Source organism: Fistularia commersonii, chromosome 33 (assembly GCF_037954325.1).
Source record: "Fistularia commersonii isolate RoL2024-O1a breed Wild chromosome 33, RoL_Fcom_v1.0, whole genome shotgun sequence".
NCBI classification, from domain to species: Eukaryota; Metazoa; Chordata; class Actinopteri; order Syngnathiformes; family Fistulariidae; genus Fistularia; species Fistularia commersonii.
Window position 1 is genome coordinate 8649486 of NC_141316.1, and position 23923 is coordinate 8673408.

The 23923-nt window shown below is 47.8% G+C and overlaps 3 protein-coding genes across 6 annotated transcripts; 1 reads left to right on the forward strand and 2 right to left on the reverse strand.

Annotated features, from left to right (window-relative positions):
* Positions 1-1007: 1007 nt before the first annotated feature.
* znf668 (zinc finger protein 668) lies at positions 1008-4728 on the reverse strand. The gene is made up of 2 exons (XM_086140483.1): positions 4624-4728; positions 1008-4015 (listed from the first exon to the last, which is right to left on the reverse strand). Exon 2 carries the CDS (start codon positions 4005-4007, stop codon positions 2016-2018), a length of 1992 nt encoding a protein of 663 aa, XP_085996609.1. The 5' UTR covers positions 4008-4015; positions 4624-4728; the 3' UTR covers positions 1008-2015.
* On the forward strand, positions 3994-17421 carry znf646 (zinc finger protein 646). Of its 4 annotated transcripts, XM_086140476.1 has the most exons (5): positions 4063-4426; positions 4950-5001; positions 5929-8804; positions 9520-10596; positions 13221-17421. In XM_086140476.1, the coding sequence occupies exons 3-5, from the start codon at positions 6142-6144 to the stop codon at positions 14059-14061; spliced, it is 4581 nt and encodes a 1526-aa protein (XP_085996602.1). In that variant the 5' UTR covers positions 4063-4426; positions 4950-5001; positions 5929-6141; the 3' UTR covers positions 14062-17421. The 4 variants fall into 4 exon arrangements, with proteins under 4 accessions (XP_085996604.1, XP_085996602.1, XP_085996603.1 ...); XM_086140478.1 differs by having other exon boundaries at positions 3994-5001; positions 13348-13501; XM_086140477.1 differs by lacking the exon at positions 4950-5001.
* Positions 17422-17632: 211 nt separating this feature from the next.
* On the reverse strand, positions 17633-23844 carry LOC147214918 (tumor necrosis factor receptor superfamily member 12A). The gene is made up of 5 exons (XM_086140486.1): positions 23487-23844; positions 20123-20221; positions 19880-20023; positions 19441-19489; positions 17633-19047 (listed from the first exon to the last, which is right to left on the reverse strand). Exons 1-4 carry the CDS (start codon positions 23560-23562, stop codon positions 19449-19451), a joined length of 360 nt encoding a protein of 119 aa, XP_085996612.1. The 5' UTR covers positions 23563-23844; the 3' UTR covers positions 17633-19047; positions 19441-19448.
* Positions 23845-23923: the final 79 nt, after the last annotated feature.

Below are 23923 nucleotides of genomic sequence, written 5' to 3' on the forward strand. Positions count from 1 at the left end.
GAGTAAAATTACCTGATGCGTATTTTTTGACACATCATTATCATGTTGATTCTGGACAAATCTCATTTCAACTTCGCCAAGATTAGGTGGCTGTTAAATGTTATGCCTTGACAATACGATCCAACGCTTCCCATTTCTGACTCAAATATTGTCCCTACACATCGATACACTGCGTGCTGGTGATATATTAACAAAAATTGTTAAATGCATTTTTTTGCAATCCAAACCCAGACATTCATTTTCACCCATTCGCTTTCAAATATCAAAAAAAAGAATATACCACAACATCACCATCAACAAAACTGCGACATATAACCTTAAGTTTTTTTGTTTTTTTTTAAATCAGCAATAACAGGTAAATTTGAATTTTTTTCAGCAAAGTTTTAAAAAAACATCCAGTGAATTTGCAGAAATAGCATAAAAATCAGGTTATTATAGTTAATCTTTTAATAAGTCAAATCAATGAGCGGTCCAGTTCCCTCCGTTCTAACGATCCCCAATCGTCAGTGCTGCGCTGATTATCAGAAAGTGATCATGGACTTGAGAGGATCAATACTAATTATACAGTGCCTTTGATTATTATTGCATTGATAACAGTGCAGGTCTATTGTCCGCTGTACAACTGCAGTGTGTATCTTTATATATAATGTAATATACTGCTTCTCATTATCTTTCCTCAGGTTTAAAAAAGCAGGCAAGCATAACGCTCTTTATGCTGCGCGCACACACACACACACACACACACACACACACACACACACACACACACACACACACACACACACACACACAACTTTGCACTCCAGTCTTTGGCTGGTGCATGACGCATCCTTGCTTTGGCATTAAAATATGCGCTGCAGTTTTTCGCCATGACGTGATGGTTTGATCTCAGAGCGCTGCACATCTCTCCGCAACAATCGGACCTTTATGCACAGGAAAAAAAAAAATGCATTTGGTATGAGGACGAAAACACAAATGATGATGAGCCGGCGTTTAAACAGCATCGCTTTTTTTTTTTTTGTATAAAAATTTATTCACATTATAAAACATTTTGGAATGTCACAAAAAAAAAGTTTTTCCCCATAATATTTAGCTGACGCTTATTTCTCTAATAATTACACAGCAAGTTGTTCCAACACAATATTCCAACATTTACAAAGATATTTAAGACAATTTCATTGAAAAATACACCTTAAACATTGACCTGAAACACTTAAATATGAGATTTTACCATGATCAGCGTAAAGCTTGTTTGCATATATTACGAATTACAAAACATTTGTTTCATGAAAGGCTACTTATATATGACTGCGTGATTTATATTTGCTCGACGTGGACGTTCACAGCCACCGAACCAGATGCATTGCAGAAATGTTAAAGCATGTGTGACTTTTATATGAACAAAAAGTTGTTAAAAAAAAAAAATCATATATTGTAAAACAATAGCAGTATACATCCAGGTACAGGGTAAATGTGAAAAGGTTAAAAAATAAATACAAACATATTCAATAGAGCAAAAATTCACTTGACAAATGTGTTAAAATCCACACATGGGAACATTATTGTTTTTTATTTCACCGTGATTTGAGTTCTCAAACTCAAAACTCAAACTCTCCTCTGGTTTTAGATCAGTGGCTGAATTTCAGCCATCGGACACAAGAAATGAGGAGCTGTCATTTGGGGAGACGGCGAGTGTAACATTATTACATAAACATTTTTTTTTTTGTTTTAAAGAAACAGAAAAGTAGTTTGACATTGCAAGGAGCCTTATGATGTGCAGGATATGTTTTCAAACATGTACGTCACGCGGAAACAGCTTTTCTAATATCACAACAGCCGAAAACGACGATAAAGCTGGAGAAATGAGATTTTGTTTTTTTTTCGAAGACAATGAATGATGTTACCGTGAAGACAACATAAAAATCTGGCCCATTTTCTAAAAATATCTAAGGCAGCAGCCCGAGTATTGGGGGGGGGGGGGACTTTTTTTTTTCCTTCTTTTAGCAAAATAAAGCTCAAAGTCCTTCTTCCTTGACCAAGTACTCCGGCAGAGTCTGAAAAGAGGTCACGGGTATGCTAACTGGAACTGCCAGGGAAATGCTGTCGGGGTCGACGGCGGCGGGGGAGGCCTCCCTGGGGGGCGGCGGCGAAGGGAGGGGGTCGGTGTGAATAATATTGATGTCGCTGAGAGGAGCGGCTGCCGAGGCGTCCGTGTGAGTCCTTAAGTGCTTGCGAAGATAGGCGGGAAACAGAAAAGCTTTGCCGCAGTGAGGGCAACAGTGAGGTTTGCTGGTGGAGTGGATCTTCTGGTGTTTACGCAGTCCCGATCTGTTGAGGAAGCCTTTGCCGCAGCTGTTGCACACGTGGGGCCTCGGCTTAGGATGTTGCTTCTCGTGCTCCTGCAGGTCTGCCAGCTGGGCGAACTCGGCCTGGCAGGTCTCGCACGCGTGCGGACCCGCCGAGGCGGCTTTGGCGACCGCGTCGGGGTTGGACTCGATGGAGTGGAGATTTTCGTGGACCTGCACTTCGTCCCAGGTTCCGAAGGTGGCATCGCAGTGTGTGCAGGAAAACTGGGGGAGTGTTGAGTGGCTGCTGAACCCGGAAGCCGATCCAGGTGCGGCCTCCTGCGGCTGCTGTTGCTGTTGCTGCTGCTGCTGCTGCTGCTGCTGCTCGGTCTGCTCAGCCAAGTGGGTTCTCTCGTGCTTCCTCAAGCTTGACGACACCACAAACGACTTCAAGCACTCCTCGCATTTGAACGGCCGCTCGCCGGAGTGCACGCGTCGGTGCTTGTTGAGGCTGGAGCGCTCTGCGAAAGACTTGTCGCACTCGGTGCAGGAAAATGGCCTCAGACCCGTATGGACCAGCATATGGCGCCGCAGATCCCAGGACGCAACGAAGGCTTTGTCACAGCTCTGACATTTGTAAGGCCGCTCGCCAGAGTGAACGCGCTCGTGCACGGCCAGATCCGCCGGCTGCCGAAACCTCTTGGAACACTTGTCGCAGGGGTAGGGCTTGAAACCGAGATGGGCGCGTTGGTGGCGGCGGAAACTGGACGGGTCGGAAAACATCTTGCCACACTGCGGACAGAGAAAGGGCTTCTCGCCCGAGTGAGTGCGGAGGTGTGACTGGTAAGAGGAAAGCTGGGTGAAGCCTTTGCTGCACTGCTCGCACTGATAGGGCTTATTCTGGGAGTGGATGCGCTGATGGCAGACCAGCGAGGAGGATCTGGAAAAGGCTTTTCCACAGTCTGAGCACAGGAAGGGCTTTTCTCCGGTGTGGGAGCGCTCGTGGTTTTTCAGGTCCTTCAGCTCCGTGTACGTTTTCCCACACTCGTTGCAGGCGTAGGGCCGATGGCCCTGGTGGTTCCTCTTGTGCTTTCGGAACACGGAGGGGTCGGCGAAGCTCTTGCCGCATTCGGCGCAGAAATATGGCTTCTCTCCGGTGTGAGAACGCATGTGCACTTTCATTTTCGATAACGTGGGGTAGCTCTTGGAGCACTGGCTGCAGGAGTACGGCCTTTCTCCGCTGTGCTGCGTCATGTGGATTCTCAGACATATCGCCTGCATGAAGGCCTTCCCGCACTCTGTGCACACGAAAGGTTTTTCCCCGGTGTGAGAGCGGCCGTGGTTGCGCAGCTCCGTCGACGTCTTGTAAGCCTTGTGGCAATCGGGGCACTGGAAGGGACGCTGCGCCGAATGCGTGCGCTCGTGTTTGGAGAGCTGAGCTTTGCTCGAAAACGTCTTGACGCACTGGGAACAGGAGTGCTGCGGCTGCCGCTCCTTCACGTGCGCCGAGAGCTTGTGACCCCGCAGAGCCGACAAACTTCTGAAAGCCTCGGCGCACACGGAGCATTTGAATGACAGCTTGGCTTTCGGGGGCCTTCCTCTGCCTCGCCTTTTCGCAGGCCGATCCCTCACCGGCTCTTCATCTTGAGGACTCTCCTCATCTGGTGCAGGGGGAGTGTACTGCTCTGCCAGTGGTGGGCTGCCTGGCTGGGGAGAGGCCATGTTTCACTCTGAAAACGGATGGTGGATAACAATAACAACAAAAAAATGCATCAATTCTATATAGGGGGGGAATTAATTGGCAGCATCAAGGGTGAAATCTGCACGGGGACACGGAGCAGGAGTCACGTCCGAGCAAGCAGAGCAGATAAGCGGTGCAAAGGGTGATGCTGCGCTTTTCCACATCTGAATGAAAAGTTGAAACATGAGGACTGACACAGATACGGGGGTGTGCATTAAATCACAAAATGGCTGGCATTAGGACCTCAGGGACAATAAGCTAACAGCTTTTGTCACCGGAGGAAGTAGGCGATGCAATGACAGAAATCGTCGCCTGTGAATGACACGAGTTCGACCGGAGACAGGAATTGTTGAAAAAAAAAATCACGGGATGCGACGGCGTAAACAAACGGCGAGGGAAAGTACGTATCCGCCGCCGTTAGCCTGCTAGCTAGTTTTGTAGCATGCACTCAAAATGGCTGGCTTTAGGACCGGCTGCACAAATTCGCTCGGAGGCGGCGGCGGCAGACGCATCGTTACCGCGACCGCGACTGTACGAGAGAGATTTTTCTAACACCGCTTGCGGGGTTCGTATTAAAACATCCGCGGGCTTTCTTACCTGAATCAGGACATTTCTTGAGAGGCGCGGTGATTCGCTTTGGCCGGCGGTGGAAAATGGGGACGGCGCTAGGACCATGATGACGACAGCTCTCGGCGAGCCAAGTGTGCAACAACGAATATTGTTGAAATAATAAAATTGGCCTTTTCATACATTTATCACAACCACATCGCGGGAACTCGGGCCGTCCTCCTAAACGCCGGTGACGGCATTTGAGACCGTATTAGAGCACAGTTGCCAAATCGAGGCCAGAACGATGTGACTTATTTAACGCCTCACGTCATGCAGAGGCTCAGCTAAGCAAGCTAAACATACATGTCTTACAGAAGATTCGTCTGAGCTTTGAGGCAACCAGGATGCCGGGATTCACGCCGCGAGGTTGGCCTCTTTAATTTCCTTTTCCCCGCTACGCGTGTTCTTGTGAAACCGACCTAAAAGATCTTGTTTTGTCGCGTTAAAATGCTTAGCCAGCCGAGAGACTTTCGAGAGGGAAGCATTTCTTCGCTGCACATTTCCTGTTCCCTAGCAACAAGAGCAATGTGGAAATGGGGATGGAAGAAAAAAAAGACAATTGGAAAGGGGGTTTCCCTTTAAATTAGAATATTTTGACAAGTTATTAACGTGAATATTAAGCTTCCGGATGGTGCGGTGGCCCGGTGCTGTGACAGGTATTTCGTATGACGCGTTTGCCCGCGCTAATGCCGCATTACATGGGACTTCTTGGCTTTTTGGTGCAATGTTTGTTTTGCCAGCCATGATAATGCTAGCAGGTAGCGCGCTAGCCGTAGCGCAGTGCTCCGCTTTGCTAACGGCATTTCCACTTTGCGAGCGGCTTTTGGGCTTTTTTCCGAAAATTCAGGGCGGGGGCCTTCTTGTGGAGTCATTTCATAAAGTCGAGAAACGAGGGCGGGTGTTCTGGCGGAAGGAAAAAAAATGTAGTGGAGTCGGTTTCCCGCAATATTGACACAGCTAGTGTCTGACTAGCCCGCTGCTGCGGCGGCGTGTAACATCTTTGGCTAGTTGCCCCTCCAAGCCGTCTAAAAACAGATGAATGAGAGTGAATGTGACATAATAGGGCGCACATACACACGCAGTGTATAGTTTTTTCCCACTTTATGCAGACGGGAATAAAAAATGAAAAATCGTTGAACGTTATTTACATTTTGGCCGAACCCTGCTGTTGGAGGGTAATTGCTCGAAATGTGTCATGGCTCGCAGTAGGAGGGAAAACGAAACATATGTATATTAATGAATTGTCGAGGTGCTTCCCGCAGCTTAAACTGATGTCTCTTCTGTCTCCAACAGACTCAAACATCTGCTTCCCCTGTCCTCGCCTCTAATTGTATTGGACTGGATTCAGACATCCTACTCAGAAGTGCTACTTCTCTGGACTGTCCTAGGAGCCTCTTTTGTAGGTGTATTTCCACTCATACGGACAAGAAAGGCATCTAATGCATTTCCCTCCATCATATTCATATACACTGTGTCTGGTGCACTTCTTTTATTATTCATATTGTTATGGCTGTGCAGGACCCCGGTCGAACAACGGGTTTTCCTTGCAAACAGTGCGGCACGGTCTTTCCCAACATGCCAAGTCTACTTGAGCACATGGATGTTCACCTTCAGCAAGAGGAAGACCGCAAATTTAAATGTGACGAATGTGGACGCGGTTACAGACATGCTGGAAGCCTGGCAAACCACAAAAAGGCTCATGATGTGGGTTCCTTTCAGTGCAACATTTGTGGGAAAGAAAATTCTAATGCTCTTGCCCTGAAAAGCCACTTGAGGAGCCACACTTCTCAAAAAAAATACTCTTGTGTGGAATGCGGGAAGGGTTTCCGTTTGGCGTCTCAGCTTGCGACACACGAGCGAGTTCATCTAACCCGGCGAGCCAAGGAACAGTCCTTCTCGAAGGCTGACGCGGAGCGTGGCGCTCATGAAACCGAACACGAAATCGGAATCGATCATCGGCATCATCTGAACAAGCGGTCGCCCGGCGACGGGCTTCTGAGAGAAACCGGCCCAGCTGAGGACAAGTTGGACATTGTTTATAATCCCCAATCTGAGACTCTGGATGACACGGCAGACCGACCTTTCAGATGTGATTTGTGTGACAAGTCATACATCCACCACCGCAGCCTCACCAATCATAAAAAGACTCACCAAGTGGGAATGTTTGAGTGCAGAGTGTGTTTCAAGCAGTTCAGCAATATGGCTGCCCTTTACAGCCACCAGAGAAGTCACAAGGCGAGAAGCGGGACGGACCCCGGTTCAGCGGGCGGTTCGTACATGAACGCCACGATGGAGCAGTTCTCGCCTCAGACCCAGGACCCCCAAGTCAATTTCTGCCACTTGTGTCAGGTACTGTTCCCGAGTGAGGAGGAATTCCAGGAACACATCCAGATGCACAACTCGTCATCCGTGTCGTTCGGGCTTCAAGACAACTTGACAGAGAAGCATAATCTTTCTTACGACAACAGCATCTCTTCGCCCGAGTCCAATTTTTACGCTTCTCACATCAATAACGTTCCCTCCGTGTCGTCGGTAGATAGTCACGGGGGGTTCGATCAGCCACAGGAGCATCTCAGACGTAACGGCCATATGTATTCGGACTGCTCCTATAATCAGACGTCATCTTCCAGTAGCACTCAGGGAGATCCCCAGGTCATGGACGCAAACATGCTCAGTCCCGGTCTGACACACACCGAAAACACTGACCACGCAAATGAAATGGAGGAGAATTCAGCCGGGGATTCTGACGAGCGTCCTTTCAAGTGTCAGATCTGCGGGAAAAGCTACCGTCACTCGGGAAGCCTCATCAACCACAAAAGGTCACATCAGGTCGGGATTTACCAGTGTTCCATCTGCAGAAAAAACTATCCTCACCTGGCTGCCCTCAAAAGTCACCTTCGCCTTCACAAAGGTCAGACGCCTTCTCTGAGCCTCAACCCTGAGGGAGACTGGCTATCCTCAGAGCCTCTTACCTTGGAGAACCAGGGCTGCTTTCCCTCGCAAATGGAGGAGGGGGAGGAGGACGACGAGGAAGCCGGCACTCACCCCTTACTGGGTATCGGCCAGGAGAATGGATTTGACAACAGTAACGGGGGATTATACCACGATCACTTTCATCAGGACTTCTCCCAAGACGTGACTATGCATCTACCTCAAAACCAACACCTGATGCAGAGGCACATGTGTGCGGACTGCGGAGAGACTTTTGCAGACATCGCGGGTATCAAGTCCCACAGCTGCCCTCTGCTTCAGCAGCAACACGACACGATGAGCAGTGACTTTGACGGTAGCATGAATTTTCAGGACAGCAATGGTCACTGTGCAGTCGCCAATCCCGGGGGCGACGTAGGCTTTCAGGGTCTGAACGGAATTCATGATCAAAACTTCTTTGAACAATCTTTTCATGGGAATATTAGCAGTAACCTTGTAAACAGTGGCGGAGCTCATGGTAATACGGAGGAAGAGGAGGAGGAGGAGGACGGTGCTGGTGGTGGTGGTGACGAGAATGACGACGACGACGACGACGATGATGATGGAGATCTTTATCAATGCTCGATATGTGGGAACAGCTACACCAGCATGAGGGCTCTCAGAAGCCACCTAAGAGGACACACACAGTCCCACGGCACTCCTGCCAGCTCAGGTCCCTCTTCCATGTCCTCGCAAGATGAGATGAAAGACGAAGAGCCCGAGGAGATGATGATCTGCAGCACGTGCGGTGAAAGTTTCGCCAACAGGCAAGACTTAACCAGCCACCAGCTCCTACACAACCAGGACCGGGTCGACGCAAGTATGCATTTAAACATGAACAACGGTGGCGCGTCGCAATGCAAAGAGGAAGCGCAGAGCATCATCTGCGGCAGCTGCGGCATCTTCTGCACCAGCTACCATCATCTCACAAACCACGGCTGCACAGCCGGGAGGAAAGTTGAGCCGACCAGTGATGAGCCAAAAAAAGATACCGCGTTAACCCAACGGGACGCCGCAGATGCAGAAGACCGCCAGTACAAGTGCGATCAGTGCGGTCGGTCGTACAGACACGCCGGCTCCCTCCTCAACCACAAGAAGTCCCATAAGACAGGTGTTTTCAGATGCCTCGTCTGCCAGAAACGGTTCTACAACCTGTTGGCCCTCAAGAACCATCAGAGGTCCCACTTCGATGTTAAGAGGTCAGTATCTCCTTTCGTACAGTACGACATAGAATTTGTCAATTGCTCAATTTAAAAAGTGGGCGGGAATTACATGGATTTCAGAATATTCTCCAAAAACCTTTTATGGGTTTTTGAAAATTTCAAGAACACACAGTTCATTGTCTGTAAAAGCTGTTGGGTTTTATTTCTTGATTCAGACAATCGTTTGCTGGTGGAAAATCCTTTGACCGTGAGAAAACTACGACCAGATTCTGGTAAAAAAAAAAAATTCAAAGTCATTAGTAAATGCTTGTTTTAAAAGGGGGAAAAAAATGACCACAGTAGTTTCAGACAATTACTATTTTTTTAATGGCGAGTGCTGCTCTGTCAAATTTAGAGGACGTTCAATCCTGAATGTCGTCTCGGAAACATTTTTCATCGTTTGACCCGTCAATAAGAAACGAGTACATCTGTCATGCCACCGCTATTTTTTACGTGTTTTGTCATTGGAAAACTGAAGGAAGAGCAATGATATCTACACTTTGATGAAATGCGTACATGTTAATCCAAAACCTTTGTTTGCAAAATGTAAAATTGTCCTTTAAATGGATGTCAAAGGAGTGGTGCTGAGAGACATTCCAGCCAGTCTCCTGACAAACTTTGACTCCGGTCAGGTTCGCTCTGCAAAGACGGCTCAGCCATTTCCAGTAAACGCAGAGCGCCTGACATATCTATGCCTTCTCTCTTCCTCCAGGCACACTTGCCATGAGTGCGGCAAAGCCTTCAAGATCCACAAGCAGCTTTTAAACCACTTGAGAAGGCACAAAGAGAACCAAGCCAAAATCCAAGAACTCAACAACCAGATCCAGGCCCTCATGCAGATGAACGGGACCAAGGCAAATGAAGAGCTGCCTCCCGTAAGTGAAAAATCCAATCAGGGCTTCCCTTTAGTCCGACGATGTAAGAAGGTCCCCGAAAGAAAAGCAGGACAGACCAAATCGGAGACCGCGATCAAATCCGAGGACACGGAGGACGAGCGACCTTTTGCTTGTGACCAATGCGGGCGCACCTATCGCCACGCGGGAAGTCTGGTCAACCACAAGAATTCCCATAAAACGGGAGAATATTACTGTTCTGTTTGTAACAACACTTACTCCAACCAGCTGGCGATGAAGAACCACTTGCGCACTCACTTCGCATATAAAAAACACTGTTGCAAAAAGTGCGGAAAAGGTTTCAGAGGAAAGAAGCAGTTATTAACCCACATCTGTGCAGAAATCAGAAAGGACGGGTTTGCCGGTAGGAGGGGATTAAAGAGCCGAGCCCTCAAGTGCAAGCAATGCAAGCAGGCCTTTTCTACCGCCGAGCAACTTGCAGCTCACGCTTGCGATGGATCCTCAGGCAGCAGAGACGCGCAAACAAACACGTCTCCGTATAAAGAGGAGCGGACTTTCACGTGCGACATATGTAATCGCAGCTACCGCCACGCCGGCAGCCTCTTGAACCACAAAAACACCCACAAGACGGGACACTTCTGTTGCACCTTCTGCTCAAAGCCCTTCACAAACCCAATGGCTTTACGCAACCACACTCGCATCCACACGCAGAAGAAGAAGTACGTGTGTCTCACCTGCGGAAAGGCCTTCCGCCTGGCCAGTATCCTCCACAACCACCAGAAGGTCCACAACCGTGCAGCCGGTCACTTCAGCTGTTCGGCCTGTGGAAAGAGTTTCCAGGGAAGGTCCGGCTTGAAGAGGCATCGCTGCCGCCGAGGACCGGGAAACGTAAAAGCTGGAATCCAACAGGCCGAGAGGGGAGACAAGTGCTTCATGTGAGTGCTGCATGCATTTGATTTAAAGGTTTTTCCCCGATTATTAATTATAACTAACCTAAGAGAGCCGTGTAGATTTAGTTTGGTCCAAAAGTACCTGGAAATTGATCTCGAGAAGAATTTTCACCTCTGCCAGACCGGACTGAAAAATGCTAATGTCCATTTCATGTGTGATCAAGCTTTAGACTTTCACCTTTTAATGCAAAACAATATTGGGAGTTACATCCATTGAAATACACATAATCCCTTATTTTCAGGATCCCAAAGTTTATTGGCGATTTTACTGACAGGCAGTTTCATGGCCAGGTGCGGCCTTTTTATATTCCATGACGAATTAAGCAGCTACAAGACGGGATGTTGATTCCAAGTGTTGAATTATTTTCAGTAGCTGTTCATCGGAGTTGTTAATATGAGATCCAAGCTTTTGTCAGTGTAAATAAAAGAGCCAATAAATAGGCTGGAGAAAAGAACCTAATAGAAAAATTGCAGCAAGTACAGGAATGGCCTAAACAACAATTTGGTACATTCTTAAAAAAAGAAAAATATTCACTGGGAAGTCAGCGAGACCAAAAACCCTTGGAAGAACACAAGAAAAGTCAAAGTTGGCGACGGAAGGGTTGTTTCCTTGCGCAAGAACATTTCCTTCACAACACTTTGCGATCCAGCGGCGCTTCTGGAGGACGATGGAATATCGTTAAAGTCAGTGATCGCGAGGCTTTGTGTTAAGTGTAAATAATTGGCATGTTTATTACAAGATGGCGTCTCTGGTGCCTGAACTGAAAGAGCTCTCCAGTAAGGAAAAGACAAGCTCGTGATAGAAAACGTCCCACGTTCTCCATCGCACCCGGTGGGGGAAACATAATACATGGAGATGTATGGAATCGGGACAGTGTTGTTTGTTTAAAGGTTGTGATCCTATCGGAGGCAGCAGGGTGAAATGGAAAGCGTGTTCAGATCTAGCAAAAAAAAAAAAAAAAGGCTGCGTCGGTTTGACCGTGCCAATGAAAACATTCGGCGAGATCCGCCGACAAGTTTTCCAGGTGAAGAACGTTGTTCCCATGAACTCGGCGCAATGACTAAAAAATCTGTAGGCCGTAAGAACACTAACAATCAGCCGCAGGAAGCGCCTACTTTCAGCCCTATCTGAGTGTGAGGGACCGTTTTCAAGGCCGCGCAGGATTTCCCCCCACATAGACTCAAAGGTGAAAGTCTGAACTTAATCACATCTTGATGGCTTCATTTCAAAGCTGTTGTGATTATTTCATTTGGTCAGCACAACAAAGAATACCTCACCTTCCAACGTGACTGAGTACCGGACACTTTCTTTTTTTTTTTTTTTTTTTTTGAAATCGGGATTCATAACTTTAAAAGTTTTCTCCGTTTAGAGCTATGACACTTCTTTTTAAAAAAAACGCACAAAAAACTAGCCGTATTGTGTCGACCGTGGTTTATATAACAGCTGATTGCTATTGATTCTAAAGTTGTTTTCATCAATGACAAGATTACGTCTGCACAAAAACTACAACTGTGTAAAAGAGAGAATGTCCTGCTCATTGTGATCAGCCTGATTATTGCGTTTTCTTTTTTTAAGTGAATGACAGTATTTTGATCCCCCAAGGATTTTTCTTCTTTTTTTGTCCAAAACATAGGTGACAGGAAATAGATGATAAAGTATTCTCGCCCTTATTCAGCAGGCACACATAATATTAGTAAATGCCAGTGGACGTGCAGAGCCATCAGTGTTTTACTGTTCACCTCCCGAACAAATGTGCTGGTCGGCAGGGATCATCTTGTTTTTACCTCACGGACCTTTCAAGGAACTCGGTCCCCGTCCAGGTATCCGGCTGTAAGTGGCCCGTTTATGAAATTGGTGGAAATCTGAACGATTGGTCTGGGACATCAGACGGATCTGCAGAGTTAAAAGTTTGAAACCCGCAGACTCATCTCGTTGCCAGGCTACAATAATAGCTTGTTTGTCGGCATCTGATGTTATTTGGCCGATATCCAACGCTTGTATGAGGGCCATAAAATTTTCCACCTCGTATTTCAGACCATCAGATCCCCTGGATTTGTATCGAGATTATTACAGTGGCTTTTATAAGGATGCCCCTTTGGCAGATGCCGACATAAAATCGTGTTTTTTTTTTTTTCCATAATCACATCCACTTGTTAAAATGATGCAACCATTCCCTCGTAGAACATGCCACATCTCTGCCGATAAAACGGAAATCTAAAGTATTCGCAAATGTTTTCATTTTAAAATCCACGTAACGCGCTGACAGAATGATGCATTACCAGTCCGAACCAAATTGTCCCAATTAGCTTGGCGTGTTTAAATAGATATGCGTCTTCCTAACCTTACCGCGGGACTTGTGTGTGGGAGCTACGTGACCTCCCGCTTATTTTTTTGTAAGTTGTGTACATTCCCGTAAACATTTTTTTTAATGTGTGTTTACATAACTGGTGTATGACAGATAGCCAATGTTCTAGATGTCAAGAAACCTTGTGCGGATTGATATATTCATGTTTACTTAAGAAAGGCACAACTATCAGTGAGCTTATACAAAGTGAGATGCTTTCCCTCTATTTTTGTCACTTTGAGTAAGATCATATTCCTGCTGCAGGTGTGATCTTTGTGGGCGCTCCTACCGCCATGCTGGTTCTCTCCTCAACCACAAAAAGACGCACTCTGAAAACCTCCACCACTGCAACTTGTGTCTCCAGACATTTCCTGACCCTCTCACTCTGCAGATCCACTCCCAGATGAGACGTCACTGTTGCCCAGAATGTGGCAAGACCTTCTGTCTGATTGCGCACCTGCAGAGCCACATGGACGTGCACTCCAAGGGCCGGCCGGCGGTCTGCAGCCCCGCCGGCTACCAGCAGCACCGGGACATGACAGAAGAACCCGCGGGGAACAGCCTCTGCTGGGACTCAGGACTAAATCGGGACGTCGGAATGGACGGCGCGGTCAAGCAGGATCCGCCGCCTTTGTCCCACATTCCGGGAAACATCGCCGACGCGCTCAAGGACGAGGACTCCGCGGGCAACGAGGAGAAGAGCCATGTTTGCGAGCACTGCGGCCGCACGTATCGTCACGCCGGCTCCCTCCTCAATCACAAGAACAGCCACAAGACGGGTTCCTTCTTCTGCTCCGTCTGCCAGAAAGAGTTCACCAACCTGATGGCTCTGAAAAACCACCGGCGGATCCACACGGAGCCCAAGCGCTACCAGTGCCTGGAGTGCGGGAAGGCGTTCCGCGTGTCCACTCAGCTCATCTGTCACCGACGAATCCACACCAAAGAGAAGCCCTTCGCCTGCCTTCTGTGCGACAAGAGCTTTTCCAGCAAGTCCAACCTGAGGCACCACCAGAAGATGCACCAGAACAACCAAACGTACGACGACTCCTCTTTCAGCATGGACGCCAATGCGTTTATGGACCTAGACATGGGCTCTTTCCTTTGAAGGACGAAAGAGTCGATAGGAGATGAAGACAGGCGGCCCCCGTATTTATCTCTTAATTTATTCTTCGTATCAATAATTACGAAACAGCATTTATTTCTCAGAAAGTGCTCCTTGGTCCTTACGTGTCGTTTCCGGCTTCCACAGTTTTACCTCCGCAACGGACGGCGTCGTCACCGAAATAATCCCCGAGGGTCTGTCGCTTTGTTTTTTTTTTTTAATCGAATCTGAATGTTTTCCGTCGACGCAAACTCGTTTCCGAAATCCAAGGGAAAGGCGAGCGACGACTAACACGGGCCGTTCGTTCGCTCCTCACCGAGAAACCAACCAAACCAACCAAAGTCCGCAGAAAAGCGCAACCCAGGTCCACGTAACATTAACACCGATGGCATGTCTCTGCGAGAGCTCAGTCCCGGCAGCGAGCCCTCCTGTCTTCTTACATAATATTGTGTTCAGTGCCTCTAAGGAAAAGAAAATAAACAAACTATATTTGTCTCTGAATCCTTTTGTTAGCAGCCGGTGTTGAAGGACTGGTCACCTTCCTTTGGGACTTCACACAGGTCAAGCCTCTTATTAAGTCATATACCTCTGGGTGTGTCTGAAGGTCAGTGGCTTCACTTGAAGTGATGTACTGAATAATATTATCGAGTAAATAGCTATCCTGCTAATAATTTCACATCAAGTTGTATGCTAAAATGTATTTATTTATTCCTTTTTATTTTATGTGCATATTTTAATAGTAAAAAAAAATTTTTGGGGGGGACTTTTATGAATGTTGTAAAAAAAATAACTTGTCTTCTAAAAACTCATGTAGCCTTTTAAGAAACTTCATCACTCAATTCATTCGTTCAAGATGGCGGGAAGAAGCGAGCCCAGTCAGATGGAGCATTGTACATAGTCAGGTCCTCAGCTGAATAATGATAGCAATTTTTGTTTTCACGTGTGCCACTTCAACATATTTATATATACATATATATATATATATATATTTTTTTTTTTAATTTGAATTTTTTTTTTTTTTGTTTTTTTTTTTTTTCTCAAGTCTGAGTTTAAACATGTTCTCTGATATTTTGGCCTCAAACGTGCATCGGTCCAGTTAAAGTGCCAGTAGGGCTGGGCGGTCTGTCCATACGTCCATCTCCCATCATTTAACTCTGATGTCCTATGATGGATTTGAATTTAATCTAAAAATGCGGCGCAAAAAAAAAAAAAAAAAATGACAGAATACACCAAGAACACATTTTTTTTTAAACAAAAACATGAATTTTAAAGTACTTAAAAATTACCACTACCTCCAAAAAAAAAAAAAAAATTCCTGAAAAGGACCAGAAAATTTTGAGATACATTAAAGTAGGTTGTTTTTGTTGTAATGTTCTAAAATTATATATTTAACTGATTTTTTTTTTTTTTTTTAAAGAACGCTGTATTAAGGAGACTCTGGCAGAGTAAAGTACTCGATGCGAGGAAAAAAAACTTCTGTATCAGACATGTTTGCATACACAGGCTCATGTTTTGATCTCGATCCATATTTCCACGTTGCCCACCCCGCCGTGCCAGTGCCTAAAGGTTGACAGTAGTTTAATGTGAACAAATGTCCTCTCACTGTACTTGTAGTACTGTAAAACACATTGTTTGATATTTTTTTTGACTGTTTTTCCATCATTCAGACACCTCAGAAAAGTCTGCAAAGCCATGCCTAGCGTTAGCTTTGCTTCGACCTCCTCGGTTTTCATTCCCACGACAGATACTGTATAACGGTTGTGGCAAAAAAAAAAAAAAACCCGTTGTCTTCTAAGCACAAGTGTTGAGCTTTTACGGATTCACAAGAGCAAAAAAAAAAAAAAAAGTTTAATCCCCACCTGCATTCTGGGGAAACCTGGTAAAATCACCAGCCTCTGTTTTGCAGTCTTATTTTCTATTTTTTTTTTTTTTTTTGTCTCTTGTGCCTGTTGCTCCCAAACACAAGGCCTTTGCTCTGCAAACGTTTTCATTTTCTTCATGCCTTACGCACTTCATCCATTTCATCATCTTTACCTTTGGCACAGGTCAGACGTCTGAAATACCTCATGGAGAGTTCTGCCTACCTAGCAACTGCTACTTAATGCCTAATGAAACTTATTTGTAGGGAATACACTGTAATCGTTCAAACAATTGTAAAAAGTAGACTGACGGATAAAGCGGCGGTTTTTATGAGTTTTCTTTGTTGTAAAAAAAAAAAAAAAAAAATGCTGGTTCTCGCTCTGATATGATTGTTCCTCTGCAGTGATGTTTTTCGCCATCTCGTCTTTTTTCAATTTGCACATTTGTAGTCGAGACACTTGTAGCCCGAGCGAGACAGGAAATGTGTCCAGATGCGGCCAACTTGTTGATGTTTTTGCTGGAGTGCAGATGTTTCTCTATCACCTCCAGCTGCAGTCGGCCGGTCGGCCGCTCATTGGTTCACCTCGGATCGTTTGCAGGTCGTAATATTTAAGCAATATCCTGAAAGTGTTATTGAAAATATCGTTGTTTTTTTACACACACACACCCCCCCCCCCCCCCCGCCCCGCCAAGTTTTATTTAGACACTCGTCTTGAAAAGCTACGAGTGACGGCACACTTCACATCTGCCATTTTAACCATCACGTAGAATCTAATTTGTGATAAATGTCATGAATTACAGTTTTGTAAGCCATCGTAGCGTCCAACTCCATGCAGTTTCCATCATATCCCCGTGTCTGCATGGGTTTCCTCCGGGTTCTCCGGTTTCCTCCCACAGTCCAAAAACACGCAGGAGGTTCAACGGAGACCCTAAATTGCCCGGACGTGTGAATGAGTGGGCGAACGGTCGTATGTCTGTACAAGAGGCCCCGCGATCGACGACCTCGAGCGCAGGATGGGCGTTATAGGAAATGAATGAATGAATTGTAGCTTCCGTGTAAAACACATTTCAAGTCAAACTCGTGTTGAACGAAAGAAGGAAAAAAGAAAAGAAAAAAAAGTTCTCATCTCCCGTGGCACATGTAACACGTTCATTCCTCTGTCATCGGTCACAGCCTGGTATTCGTGGCGTGTTTTTAATCTCAGAGCTGTAAATATTAGAACGAAACACCAATCGGATCTCCACAGTTATGACGAGGTTTTCCTCTGTGGGAGAAAAACTACTAGATTAGCGGTGTAATAATTAAAAAAAAAAAAAAAAAAAAAAAAAACTATACCACATGCTCCCATTCTCTGGATTTTAAGTGCTCAAAAATGTCTGCTCAGTATTTAATTCATATTTATATAACTATTTTGTCACTGAAGTGTAGATTTTTACTTCTTTGTTAGAACTCAGTTTAGAATATAAGCAAATTATTCCAAATAAAAATAGTTGCAATTAAAATACAGTGTGTTTGTTTCTTGTCTCGCGGCGAGAAGGTCCAGGGTTGGATTCTCCATATTCTCCCCGTGTCCGCTTTCCTCCCGCGGTCCAAAAAAACCTGCAGGAAGTTCATTGGAGACGGTAACTTGTCCAGACGTGCGAGTGGTCGTATGTTTCTAAATGATGTGTGTGTGACGGGACTGCGAATGTAAAAGTAGAAGCGCTAAGCAGATCAGTTACGGAACGTTGTCAGTTTTATTGTGAAAATACATTTGGTACACAAAGCAGTTAATAAAAGATTGCTTTAGGTAAAAAAAAAAATTAAAAAAAAAAAAGCCAGTGCATGTACAGTATATACAATTACTCATAGAAAGCGAGAGAAATAATATGCAGGAAATGTTAGTTATTGCTCAGTAAAATCATTGGCTGGCCATGTGGAAGTTTTCAAAATCTTCACTGGAGTCCCTTGGAAAAAATTGTGCTTGTACCTAGCAAGTGATGCAAGCCAACATTGCAAGATACTTCAAAATAAATAGTTAAAAAAAAAAAAATAAAAACAGTAAATAAATTGCTACTGGAGGGAGAGCAGACAGATCCAAAATCTGACCTGAAACATTGTCAGTCACATGAAATACCTAGAATTCTTCATAACGGTGCACTGCTTGAGGGTTCAAGGGTTAAAAACAAACCAAAAAAAAAAAAAAAAAAAAAAAAACAGGTTTCCACTGTGGTTCAATAGTTTCATTGTCAAAACGTATCTTTTTATCTATTTAACAGGTCAGCGTTAGTTTCCTCACTACAGTAATACACTCCCACAGCTTGGGATTACATCTAGTGTTTTAAACATCCTGTCCTACAAGCGCCGAGATTCCGGTGTGTTATTGTTTCCGATAACACACAAAACCCCAATGCGCGCAAAGAGAAATATCCAGCTAACATTTCCTAAACAACCTAAAGAGCAATGTAGACTAAATCGGAAGAACCTGGCGCGAGGGGGTCCGCCTCGGTCTCGGGGTTCAGTAACGGCGCGGGATCGGACTCTTAAGAAGGCCCACGGATACACCAACTAGCAGGGAGGCTCGGATACATTTCCACTAATGTAGCTACATTCAAACTGCCTTCATGTGCCTAACAGTACGTAATGCTCACGCATGGTTCATCAGAAATAAGGCTATGGTGGCGAATGACCAGAAGAGAGACCCCTCCACCACCGGCGGCGGTCAATACCGAGGGTGGAGCTGCAGCCCAGCAGTAGCCGTGTTACATTCATGCGAGTCCCGCTGCAGACCAGCACCGCAAAACGCAGGTCTCTCTGGAGAAAGGCCGCTACATGTGTGTCATCTGAATATAGATTGCTGTTATTCCCTAAAATTTAAGGAGTGGAATACAAAAGGCACACAGTCTGAAAGTGATACGATTCATCCGATGTGTGTGTGTGTGTGTGTGTCCTGTGGTCACAGCACAAACATGAGAACTGAGCACGTCTCTCCACTGTACAGTTAAATAAATTAAAAAAAAAAAAAAAAAATGATCCGTTTCTTGCCAAGAGATACTCTGCGGTCGAGAGTTTACAGTTCATGGTCCAGAGGTTCCCCCGCCCGGCTCCACGCCTGCTTCTGTCACATCTGTTTCCAGAGGATGGTGAGGCTGCGGAGGCCACGACACGACACTCGTCACATGTTCTGCCGGGCGCCACTTTACATTCTCAACCGGAGCTCATATTGTGTTTCTGTTTTTTATTTTTTTTTAAAAAAAAGCTGCTGTTGTTTTGAGGTTGCCCGCTCAACATGAGAGTTTGTTTTTTTTTTTTTTTTTAATTTGATTTCGCAGGTGCAGTTTGCGGTTGACGGGTTATCTCTCTCCGTACCCGCTGGGGTCTGAAGCCAGAAACGTATCAGCCGGGAGGGAAACACACCGCATTGTGGAAAAATTAGAATTAAAACCCCAAACGGCACCTGCGACCTCCAATTTGGATTTTAAACACGGACTTTCCTAGCAGCGGATTATCGGCACGGTCCTGAGAAGGAGGGTTATACCTACTGAAATGTTTAAGCTTGATAGAGAGGCCCTGCGGTTTCCTCAATTGGTTCTGGAGGAAACAGAAAAAGAGAAAGGGTCATAACATCTGCAAGGCAGCAAAAGATAACATCTCCACATTTCTGATTTGTGTTCCACGCTCAGCCGGGAACTAAAACTTTTTCAAATCGAGGATTAGCCGCCAGATGTAACGCACAAATGACTGCTCTGGGTGGAGAAGCTCTGCAACTTCTCCCATCTTTGCGGTGCGTTTGACGCGAAAACAGCCATCGCTCGGAAAGGGAAAAGAAAGCAGAGATGCGGGGAAACATGTAACAGGGAGGGTCCAGAGATAGAAATCAGGATATGAGCTCAGGGTTGGAAAACGACACGCAAAGAGAGAGCGACCCAAACGGGTCTTTCTGTAAAGACCCGCGGACGAGACGGTCGGGTGTGTTCTCACCACGTAGAGGCCGCTTGTGTGACTTGCGCCGATGAACCATCACTCCGATGATCAACGCGGCTCCGACCAGCACGACGGCGAGCACCGAGAAGCTGGTGATGGCGGCCAGTTTCCACATATCCGGCGTCTCTTCCACCGGTTTACCTGTCGGGAGGAGCGACACGAAGCGACACGGGGTTGGGTTTCGGCAGGATTACGGGAGAACGGCCGAATCGGCCGAACGAGACGGACGGTGGCGCTTACATGTGTTGCAGGACGGGGTCTTGGGGTACTGCTTGCAGGACGCGCACGGCACGCACACGTCCAAATCCGAGCTCCAGAAGTACGAGCTGCCGCACTGGCCTGACGACAGAAAAACACCAGAGATGAATTCTCACTCATTTCAACATCTTCCACTTCCTAAGTGGAACGCAAGCTGTCCCGGCCGAGGCCAAGGGGGGGGTTTTATTTCCTCCCGGAGCAGAACGCTGTTTCGTGATTTATAAAATACTGAACACTTTAGGAAATGTTATGATGCCAAGGCAAGTATCTGGAATCGGAATCACGGCGGCGGCGCTGCAGGCCGGGGCCGGAGTCGGTTTACGGAGGTGTGACTCACTCCGACGTTCCCGTTTCATCGTGCAAAAAACCCGGGGAAATTCTTCTTGGTTTTTCCTGCTGATGCAACCGGCCGCACACCGCCGAGGCGGCCGGAGACTCCCGGTCACGCGGAGCCGGCGGGATGCAGCCGCGGGGCAGGATGTGTTTTCGCACGGCGTTTCCGTTGGATTGTTTGCGCGTCTGTGTACACCGAGAGGCGGCGGCTCGGAGCTCGGAGAGCAAACGTTTATAGCGGGCGAACGTGCGCCTGACGGCGAGGAGGAAAATGAGCCTGAAAGATTTACTCCGGCGTGAATGAAAAAGAGGATATTGCGCAACATTTACAACCGAAGCGGAGCCGGTTGGAAACGAGACGGACGGCGCGTCGGCGTCTGCGGACGATGTGACGACGGATAGATAAGATCCCGCTTCCGTCTCGCTGCCGCAAGTGTATTTGCATTGCGTTGTTTCCTCTCCGGCCGGTTCTGCTGCGACAAGGATCCGGCTTCAGCCCGCGAGCGCTTTTCACGCCCGAAACCTTCGGAGGTCAGAGGTCAGACGGACGGAGGAACCAAACCAGCAGCGCGATATGAAGGAAACGGGTGGATATCGACTGATAAGAGGGCGAGATACATGCAGAAAGTTCCTCTCCATCGTGACAATAAATCGAAGACTGCAACACACACACACACACACACACACACACACACTTAGACATGTGCAGAAGCAAAAAGCCTCAGTTCAAATGATAAAAGTCCTTTATGCTCAAAAAGTTCTGCAAGAAAACTTTGATTATCAGACAGTGTTAATGAAAGGGCTTTGCAAATGAAACCTATTGTACTTGTCAAAAGGAGCGCCGCTCAGTGTGTGTGTGTGTGTGTGTGTGTGTGTGTGTGTGAACTCTTATGTAATGCCTCTACATCTGGAGGGAGCTCTCTCCTTGGAAAAAAAAAAGAATGATGTCATCTTCATATCATCGGAGCCGTGTCGGCCGCCAGGTTTCAGCGCTGTTTGCTTTAACAACCGGGGAGAAACCTCCTCTACAAATTGGAGCGGCGACGGATTTGGCTTTCAGGACTACGGTTTCATAAAAGATGGTCTCGGGTTTTTGGCTCTGTGGGAAACGTAGGATTCTCTCCTTCTTGCATGTCGGTGTTTACTGTCTGCTGACTAACGAGAGGTGATTTGATTCTTCCGAGCATCGCTGTAAACCCACATCCTAAATCATCCGCATGTGGCTTCCTTGAAGTTCTCACACCTCCACGAAGCACCGCGGGGAGAATTCTAATGGATCTATTGGCTTCCAGTTGGAGTCCGGAGTCTAAACAGCTGTCCGATCTCCGGCGTTTCAAGTCCCAGATATGGGAGCGGATCGCGTCACACGTGGTTTCCTGTTGGCTGTTGCTCGGCCTCTGACAACCGCGCCTCTGAAAGAATGCGATACCGCCGACATATTAGCGTTGCGGCTAACTTTTCCAGCGCGCTTCCCGTCGCCCGCCGGCCCTCCGATCCCTCTGGATCGCTCCCATCTGTCCGGAAGCAAAACGGGAGACGTGTTTACACGACCCACGTCGCCGTCTTATCGCTGGATTTCCGCTGTGCGTGCCGTCCGTCTCGGCCGGGACGCCTTATTCGAGCGATCGGCCGGTCCCTGGTGTAAACACTGTGCCCGGGAAGGCCGGAGAGGAAAGGGAGTAGATCTCTGACTGTTACCATGGCGATCATAGAAGCGCATCAGACAAAACAAACAAAGAGAGGCGCCAAAAGAACAGGGCGAGCTCTGGGATGCACGGTGCGACAGGAAGCGGAGGAAGGCCGCCGCGCTGTTCGCCATCCTGTCCCGCCGAGGGGGGGGGGGGGGGGGGGGGGGGGGGGGGGACGTCCCACAACGTCCTCCCGCCGTCCGACCCGGGAGGCTCCGGCCTCGCAGGAAGCCCGTAAGCGAGCTCTGCTGCAAAAGTCAAACGCCAGGCGTTCTCCTGATGGTTTCGCTCGAGAACGATTAGCGAATACCGCTCGGGCTGCTAATGGAAAACACAAGGCTCCGCTCGCAGACTCATGAAAGGTAACCCTTGGTTACCGGCGATCAAACGCCGATGAGAACGGTGACTCAGTTCCTGTCACATGCCGAACTTTCAGCGCCAAGTCGGTGCGTGGCTAGTAAACCCGGGGTCGGTCACCGACGGGCCGTCATTAACCAGCTGCGACTCACAAACACCTGCTCGTAAAGTCATGCCGGAGGTATTTGGACCTCCGGCCCGCTAATGACCGGCGGAGTCCAGACCCTCTGAGACTCGGGCCTGACTCACTTTCACGGCCTCGGTCGCCCGAATGTGTCACCGCTTCCTGGAAAACACGTCATCCGGCGAGTCCACCTGGAGAGGTCAGCGGGAGGAGCGCGGCCTCGACCGCCGCCTGACCTCCGTCCAAAACCGCAGAGGAGCCGCGTTTCAAGGGGGGCGGAAACAGAAACCGGTATTTTCGTTCGATCCGGAGTTTTCCCACACCTGCCGGGCCCGTTTACACATCTGGGGACACTTTTATTCCCCCTCACTAAGAAGAAACAGGCCTGGGAAATGTGCACATCCAGGCGGGTGGGCGCTCTGCTGTGACACGCACTGTGGGTGGGAGTGGGAGTGGGAGTGGGTGGAGGGTTGATGTGCAGAGACCGGATCCTGCTCCAGGACCAACTTTTGAATGCCAAAGGAGGAGAAGGAGGAGATCCAACTGCAGAAGCTCCTCTCCCGGGTCTCTTTCTTCCACGGAAGAGTCGCTCTTTTGGGGGAAGTGGGGAAGGTCTGGGGGGCCCTCGGTGCGTCCGGTCACCCCCTCCCCTGCCACCGGTGGACCGGAGGGGGTGAAATAAGGGGATCGGAATGCGGAACCGGTGCGCGGAGAGGAAGCGCGTCTCCGGACGGGACCGCGCCGCCCCGCGGATGTTCCCAGAAAACACGCTTTTAAAAACTCCCCCCACCCAAAAACCTCCAAATACACACAAACGGGTTCACTTTTCTTTCTTTTTACTCACTTTTCTGTGCGCCCACGCCGTGGAAAGCGCTCGCCGCGGCGATCAGCAGCCCGCAGAGCGCGCGTAGAGCCGTCATGTCTGCGGGCCCGGAGCGCGCAAAGCCCCGCAGACCATCGGATCCAGCGCCGGCTCCTCTCCGATGCCTCTCCGTGGAAAGTACGCGAGAGAATGAGTGAGTGAGGGAGGGAGCGTGTGTGTGTGTGTGAGTGTGTGAGTCACCCCGCCGGCGCCTTTTGTACGCGCGTACACCCACGCGTCCAGATGAGTCACGTCCGATCCGCCGCCGGACGCGCGTAAGGAAAGTCTGCAGAAAGAGAGAGAAGCTCCTCAGGTGGACGGCTTGAGGAGGAGGAGGAAGGAGGACACGCGTTTTATTTACACGTCTCGGACACGCCCTGCCCCCCCCCCTCCACACACACACACACACACACACACAC

Excerpts from the sequence above, each read along its gene's own strand:
- znf668 (XM_086140483.1), bottom strand. The coding sequence starts at position 4,007 with ATGGCCTCTCCCCAGCCAGGCAGCCCACCACTGGCAGAGCAGTACACT.
- LOC147214918 (XM_086140486.1), bottom strand. The coding sequence starts at position 23,562 with ATGACGGCTCTACGCGCGCTCTGCGGGCTGCTGATCGCCGCGGCGAGC. Across the intron at positions 20,222-23,486 it reads CGGCGTGGGCGCACAGAAAA|GCCAGTGCGGCAGCTCGTAC; the intron begins GTGAGTAAAAAG and ends TTCTGTCGTCAG. Across the intron at positions 20,024-20,122 it reads GACCCCGTCCTGCAACACAT|GTAAACCGGTGGAAGAGACG; the intron begins GTAAGCGCCACC and ends TCCTCCCGACAG.
- znf646 (XM_086140476.1), top strand. The coding sequence starts at position 6,142 with ATGGCTGTGCAGGACCCCGGTCGAACAACGGGTTTTCCTTGCAAACAG. Across the intron at positions 8,805-9,519 it reads TCCCACTTCGATGTTAAGAG|GCACACTTGCCATGAGTGCG; the intron begins GTCAGTATCTCC and ends CTCTTCCTCCAG. Across the intron at positions 10,597-13,220 it reads AGGGGAGACAAGTGCTTCAT|GTGTGATCTTTGTGGGCGCT; the intron begins GTGAGTGCTGCA and ends TTCCTGCTGCAG.